A 7,766-nucleotide genomic window follows, 5' to 3' on the forward strand; every position below is an offset into this window, starting at 1 on the left:
CCGCAAAGTCGCTAAACAGTTTCGATGCTTATTTAGTCACAAAAGTTGGAAAACCAGCGAAATTAAATTGGGGGAAATTGGAATGCACTTCCTTTTTTCTTGTGTTTTTGCGGGTAAGAAAGTCCTTCCAAGAAGCTGTTTTAAACTACTTTTTTGACAAAATATTGTTGATGTTTGATGCAAGAACGCTTTACTTGACAAGCTTTTGAAATTTGTCTTCTATTCTGAATCAATCGTTTTCCGATGGCATCGATTTTTTTGAAACTTTTTTTTAATGAAACCTCGTTCATGTTCAACTTCAAGTTCAGTTTCACCTAATTTATTTTGCGGTTTGAGTGAAACGAAATTATTGGCCATTATTTGGAGCAAAATGCAGTTTTCTGACGTGACCTTGTTTCACTTGGATGGTTCTGGCGATTGTCGTGGCAAATTTGTTGGGGAAGAAAACGAAAATTTGCGATTTGTGAATGACAAACGTGACGTCAGGCTACAACATTCTTTTCGCATTTTGCTGCATAAACTCACATTGTAGAAATTTATGTAACTTTTACTTTGATTCCTTTTATCAGGTGAAGACAAAACTTTATCAGGAGCAGAGCGATGGCTGCGAAAAAAGCAGTGTCATTTTCTTTGAAGACGGAATCCTACAAGATGCAAGTTGAGCGTCACTGGCCAACTAAAGGTCGTCACATTTTGGCCCAGTATGATGAAGAGGAGATAATCGTGTACCAAGCATTTTGCCCGGAAATTGCAGATTACGCAGTTTCAAATCAGAGGTTAATGTCAAAATAATGTTGACAAATAGGAATACATGAAGGCCAAGTAAAACAAATAACTTCTCGTTTAGGCTTTTTGAAAAAAAATGAATGATGCGGGCATTTTTTGTTTTTTCTTTTTTTCTGTCAAAATGGAGGAGTTTCCAAGATGGCGGATGGATTCCTCCATTTTCTCAACTCTTTTGCTGATACGAAATTGTTTTTAAAGGAGTTGTAACCCATTTCACATATTTTTTACTTGTTGCTTCAATTTTGTTGGAAAATAAATAAGAAGACACTCTATTGACATTATATGTGCTGTTAAATTTTATATGTATGAATTAATAACAGAAATGGAGGCAGATGGGAAAAAGGAAGCAGACTGGTACGAGAAACTAGTTTATTTTTTTACTTGGCCTAACTGTAGCCCTATGCCATGTAATTTCTTAAGTAGAATTTCAAAATAGGACAGGGCAAACAATAACAAACCTGTTACACTGCAAAATATTCTTAGCCAAAAAAACAATGGGTTTTAAGCAAGTGTCCACTGAGAAGTGGGCCCAATTCCTATGGACATGCTAAGTGGAATTTATTGCTTAGTCGAAAAATTGATGTGGTAAGCAAAAATGGGGAGAGCACCAGTCAGCAGAACAAGTAACAATTTGGTGGGTAGTTGGCAAATATTTCTGTGCCTTGTGTATTTTACTGCAACACGTCTTGTAGAGCTATGACGTTTGCCTCTGCTTTGAAGCACTAAAACATCTTTTTTGGAAAGAAAACTAGAGATATCACAGAATCAAGAAAAAGGGGAGGGGCAGACAAGGGGGGGGGATAAAACTCTAAATTTGTCAAATTGAAACTTTTTTCCCCGTCACACCGTACAGATTTGGAGGACCCAAGTACAGTTTCACTCGTATGTCGTGGATTAAGACCAACTTTCTCTGGATGATGTATCGCTGCGGTTGGGCCAGCAAACCTGGCCAGGAGAAGGTCTTGGCAATTCACATTCCAAGAACGGCCTTCGACACCATCTTATCTCAGGCGTACACTGCTCATGCTCAGAAGGAAGCTGGAAAGACGGATGTCGCCGTCCGCCTCCAGTGGGACCCAGACCACGCCCCTGATGGGGGCAAGGCGGAGCGAAAGGCCATTCAACTTGGTCTTCGAGGGGAGGTAAGAAACCCTATTATTTTTTTTTGACTTTATGCCCTGTCTTTTGTAAAATGCACATCTTTGAATCAGTGAAAGGATTCTAGTCACACTGAAATGTTACCCTTGGAAATTTCCCCCAAATTTTCGAAATTGGTTAAAAAATATTTAAAACAAATAAAAATTGGCATCTCGAAATGGTTTTCCAGGATGGCCGCCAAGTATTTAAATTCAAAATGGCTGCCAAGTTCGATTCAAAGTGACTGCTGGCTTTTAATGAACTATCCTAATAGCAAGTAGCGTCAAAATATTCATGTTAAACATGTTCTATGTATTTTATTTAAGCGAAATATAAGAAAAAGTAAGCTTTTTATGGTGATAAAATTAAACATTTTTAAAAACAGGATGCGGCTTCAAAATAAGATGCAGGCGGGGACGATCAACTGTTTGTTTTTCTTAGTTGGCCTAATTAAAGGACTTCTGCATCCTTCAAATTACTTATTATTATTATTCTTTTTTTGTTGTTTTTGTTTTGTTTGGAAATCAGATCTTAAAGTCATTTGCGACAGACTGGATCTTAAGGATAGAGGATATCACAGCTTTTGTGAGGGAGCAGGCCGCACTCTTGGGAGAAGGGGCAACCTCATTTGATAAACTTCTAGTTGCTCGGGAGAGGGTTTATGAAGTCCCTGTCAAATCTACAGCTGAACTTATTGGAGTTGATCTCGTGGGCTGAAAAAGTAATTAGGAGCCATAATTTGGATAATTAACATCTTCTAAATCAGTGGGCCCCGAAACAAAATTAAGATTGGTCTGAGGCTCTGATCCAGCCGCAGACTTTAAGGGTATCCTTGTAACCTTGTTCATCCAAAAGATTTAGAAAAAGCCTGGTTCCCCCGCCTCAATCAGGCATGAGAGTTTTCAGACTTTGGTCTACAAATCAGACTTTTTCAATCTGAGAGAAAGACCATTATCAGTACACACAGATATGCATCTTTCAGACATTTCATCAATTTTCAGACTTTTTAAAATTGACAGTCTCATCCCTTTTAACCAGCTGTTCATTTTTTATAAAGCTTATTTTCATTGTTTTAATTTTCTTTTCTTTTTTATAATTTTGTTTCAAATTATTTGTGACTGTCATTTACACGCATTAGATTTTCAGTGCTTATTTTTTATTGTCTTAATTTTTCCTTTCATTTAAATAACAGTTATTTATATTTTTGTTTATTATTTGAATATTTATGGTTTTCTTTGTTGAACGTTTGATATACATTGTATTTATGTTGTTTTTTTGAAATTTACTATTTTAATTAATTGTGTTGGTTTTATTTTATTTATTTCATTGTTAAACCCAGTGCAATTTAGCCTTCGGCTGCTAAATGATGAAAATACAACAGAATAATAATTATTATTATTTGGTTGAATTGGGGGTTGAAAATTGACCGGATAAGATTGAATGGCAAAAACTCATTAATTTAATATCTGTCCACATGAGAAGCAATGCTGGGGGGGGGGGGGGGCAGGAACATTGTCGGAAAAATTCCACCAAATGCCCTTAAATTACTCTGGAATTCCCAAAATGTGATAACCCCCCCCCCCCCAAATAGGTCTGTCATGCAAAGGTTTGGTTAGCAAGCAGAAAAGAAAGCTGAGTATGATTAGCAGTGGCCAAATGTGAGGATGAACTGGCCACCCTCATGCAAGACCGAATTACTTGGAAAAGCCATACTCGAGCCCCCTGTGGGCGACCGAGTGAGTGAGGACAATATTAATGCCACTGCTCACTCGGTCATATGAGATATGGGGTTACTTGCAATTGCAAATGAGGCTTGCCCATCCACCATCCAATTTCCACCACCCCCCCCCCTTCCCCTATTCTCAGCTATCCCTGGCCATATCTCCCAGCCCCCCCCCCCATCCTCCAGCCCATCATGTTGTAACATGTCCCACCTTCCCTACCCCCCCCCCCCCCACCCGTTCCCACCAATGGAATCATTGATAGTGTAGCAGTGTCCCTTTCTTCAATGTTCCATATCCTTCCTGGAAATTTCTTCTTTTCAATCATAACAACTCATCAGTTCTTTATTTTATTTTCATGTTAATATTTTTTTTATATTAGACATTGAAATAATGTTTTGCAAAATTTGTTTGAGATATTTTTCCACATATTAGGTCAATTTTATGTTTTAAAATGGTTATTTTTATACTTGTTAAAAAGCAACCAGTTTCACACACAACCATATGAACAAAAAGGGACAATTATTGAAATAAAAGTAGATTCAATTTAATAGAGAATTTCATATGTAATATATACTGTAGTACATAAAATATATAGTACAGAGCACAGTGAAATACACATAAGAAGTAAAATTTGTCAATCAATAAATTAAGTTAACCTTTCCCGTATTCAAATGAATTTGTTCACTTTCCTCCAATTAATATACAAGGGTATTATTGCACCACCCTGGCAATGAAACACACAGACATTGCACATTATTTGAAAAATAAATGCCATTCACAACACGTACTAAGTGAACAAGGTTTGCCATTCCCATGCAATTTGCATGATTTACCTACAAAGACAAAATACACAATAACGCCTTTTTTATTATATTTTTCGGTTCACGATAAAATGAAGTAACTTCCGGTCTTTTCGTAAAAACCAACTCAATTCAGTGATTTACCTTTTCAAAGTATTTTTTTTTGGCAAGTGTACGGGGGTTTCCATGGAAACAAACAACCTTATCATTATCTCATTCTACACCAATATCTTGATTTAAAATTACTTTTACCAACTTGAAAAAGGATTGCTAGGTTCTAAATATCTTGCTAGCATTTGTTCTTGGGCGGTGGGCGACATTAACAAAAAAGGTTTCCGAATTCCCTCCAAATTCCAAAATTTTTGAAACTCGGGTTCTAACAAATCTGTCTACGCCTCCCAAAAGGACGCCAATTTGTTGTTCATTTCAAAGCGAGAAAGCTATAGGCCTATACGTAGAATTATATAAGGGGACAAATTCCCAGGGCTACTTTTTACAAAGTGAGTTAACCAACTAGTCAATCAATCAATTATTCAATCAATCAAAATCGATTTAAGATCATCTCACATGAATGTGCTGTATAGTTTATGGAAATTCATGACGTCAGTAATCACAGTTTATGACGTCATGGCAAACTTGCACTATGCGTGAAAAAAAATTAGCGAACCGTATAAAATTAATGAATATTATTCCATGACATTTACTAGTATAATTCCCACATGAGAAGGGCAGCAAAATATTAGTCCCATCCCCCATTTCTCCAGATTATCACTTGGGGTTGCACCTCTTAAGGATTTCTAATCCTTCATTTGGGCATTTTGTTTGATCCCAGAGAGCCAGCATATCCCTTTCGTACCTATATCTACGCCGGGACAAGCTTTACTATAAGCCTGTCTCGTCTTGTTGTAAATGTTTGGACTGCTGACGAGTATTGAACTTGTTCTTGGAATACTTCCCAAAGCTTAATTTCTGCTTTTACCACTGAAATGTATACATCTTATGCCAAATCATCGGGAATTTTAAGAGTAGAAACGATTAAAAAGTTATAACATTTAAAAGTTCGACACAATTTGAAAACGTTCTGCTTTTAACAAACTTCCACAATAAAAAAATACGAGAGCAAATTTACCTACAGAATTTGAAGAAGGCAAGAATACATCTATACTTGAAAAACAAATAAACACTCTATTAAAAACCTGTTATCTAGTTTTTGGTGGTATGCGTAATTTATGGTGCACGTCTTTGTGAAATGCATGTATTTAGGGCCTATATGACCTACACTATTAAACAACATTCGTTTATTAAAGCTGCTGATTTCGATTATGTAATAGACTGATCCATTAAGCACTGCACACGTGCACAACAACACGTGACCTCTCTCATCTCCGGTTCGCAAGTGTGACGTCATTTCCACCGGTTCAAGCCGGTTCATACTTCACGCGTAAGCGAAAGCGAAGCGAAAATTGTGACGTCAACAACACATTCGAAGCGGGTCCACCATTGTTGACGACATGAATTTCGCTTCGCCCATACTTTCGCGTGAAGTATGAACCGGGCTTGAGCCAAGCCCACTGCACACGGAGCAGCATTGAAACTGGAAGTAGTACAAAGTCAACCTCGTTCCCCATGGGTACGATCTTGCCACGCCATGTTGTTTCCCGTCATGCCTTGCGCGATCTTAGTGTAAGGAACGCGCACGCGCCCATGGAGTCGAGGCTGGTACAAAGTGGCATGGTTAGCCAATGGGCGCTAGTAATCAGTAGCGCGTGCGCGTGTATATATAAGACGCAGGCACTTACGAACCGGCCGGCTGTATTTCAACATGCGCGCGTCATACGCACGTGCACGCGCGTCAGAATTTGAGCACGCACGTCAGACATTAATCACCGTTATGATTGGTCAAAACATCCTGGGGGTGGGGCTTAATGGATGTCAGATTACTGTCGGAAATTTGACCAATCAGAACTAACACATTCTTGCATTTTACTCATAATATGCATATTTGTCTTGAATTTTAAGACACCATTTTTACACTGAATATTATGCACTTTGATGAGTGGGCTCCAGCACACAGCAAATTTGCTTAAGAAATTAGTTATTTAAGAGTATCTTAAAATTGGGCCAGTACTTCAGAAAAAAAGTCACTGTTTCATGAGTGATATTAACTTCTGTTCTTTAATTGTCTCTTTTCATTCCGAGTCCTTCATACACACATCATCGTATTTTCAAAATAGCAGGGACATTAACTCTCACAGTTTCGAACATATAACATTCTTCACACTCTCCACATTTCTCAGGATATCCCATGAACCTTCTCCTCAGAAAACTAAACGAATGCTTCCGAGATCATTTTGAAATTGCACGTTTGGATTTAGTTTTCATTTCTCTATCTTACGTTTTTGGCTTGTCAGTGTCACATTTCAAAAGCTTTGAAAGCTGAACACTGCACATAAAATCTTCCATTTTCTAACAATATTTCTACAGGAATAACAGACAAGGTGTTTTCCTCAGCATCATTTCTACACATTGAACTGACTTTCTATCTGCTGGTCAAGGTAAGCGTCGAACTTTGTTCTGGGCTCAAAGTGCCCTCTTTGTACCTATCTCACTGACTCACTGACTGTTACTTGTGTTTCGGGCAGTGCTGTCCTATAGGACTACCACGTAACGCCAACGAATGGGCTAAATTGTGTAGACAAAATGCAAGAAAACAAATTCCAGTAAATAGTCATTCTGAATCAATCGAATAGCTTTTTATGCGTCACAATTTTTACTAGACTTGCCTATTCTTTTTTCCTGTCATTCATCTTCTAGTTTTGCCATTTTTTTTATCTCTCTCTCCATCTGTCTTATTGTCTTCCATAACCTTTGTTCCAAACTCTCAATTCACTATATCCTTATCTTCATCCATTCATCAAACCATCGTCCCCCACCTATAACTGCCCATGTCATGTTTTTCAAAAACGGGAATGCATTTTCTAATAATTAATAACAATAATACCATGATGTAAAGAATGCCTTATTTCGCAATCCGCGTCTGTTTATACCCTATGCTTTAGAGATAAAGTCAACACGCACTGTATTTTTGATTAGGCTGAAACTTTTTATATCAATTTGATATTATTATTTTATTTACCTCCGGCGTGGCCTTTGCTATATTTTGCACCTCGGCGACCCCAAAACGTCCATTACATATTTTAAGATTCTATCCTGTGAAAATTGTGGCGAACGTTTGAGACGAACGGAATTTGGATGTCCTTTGGTCAATTTTAACCTATAACGCTATCATTCATGCTGTCGGTCGCAAAAGCACACTGTT

At 37.7% G+C, this 7,766-nt stretch overlaps 2 protein-coding genes across 3 annotated transcripts in view; both read left to right on the top strand.

The window, feature by feature from the left end:
• Positions 1-7: 7 nt before the first annotated feature.
• Positions 8-4,294, top strand: LOC119732414. Its single transcript, XM_038205912.1, has 4 exons — positions 8-113; positions 570-776; positions 1,640-1,928; positions 2,452-4,294. The coding sequence occupies exons 2-4, from the start codon at positions 601-603 to the stop codon at positions 2,638-2,640; spliced, it is 654 nt and encodes a 217-aa protein (XP_038061840.1). The 5' UTR covers positions 8-113; positions 570-600; the 3' UTR covers positions 2,641-4,294.
• A 1,842-nt stretch (positions 4,295-6,136) lies between these two features.
• Positions 6,137-7,766, top strand: part of LOC119732417 (ketosamine-3-kinase-like) — a 49,987-nt gene continuing 48,357 nt past the window's right edge. For both annotated transcript variants that reach the window (XM_038205916.1, XM_038205918.1), the window contains exon 1: positions 6,137-7,002. The gene's annotated coding sequence lies outside the window, so the exon portion shown is untranslated. The remainder of the gene's footprint in view (positions 7,003-7,766) is intronic.

The sequence above is a fragment of the Patiria miniata genome, unplaced genomic scaffold (genome assembly GCF_015706575.1).
Source record: "Patiria miniata isolate m_02_andy unplaced genomic scaffold, ASM1570657v1 HiC_scaffold_24, whole genome shotgun sequence".
Lineage (NCBI taxonomy): Eukaryota > Metazoa > Echinodermata > Asteroidea > Valvatida > Asterinidae > Patiria > Patiria miniata.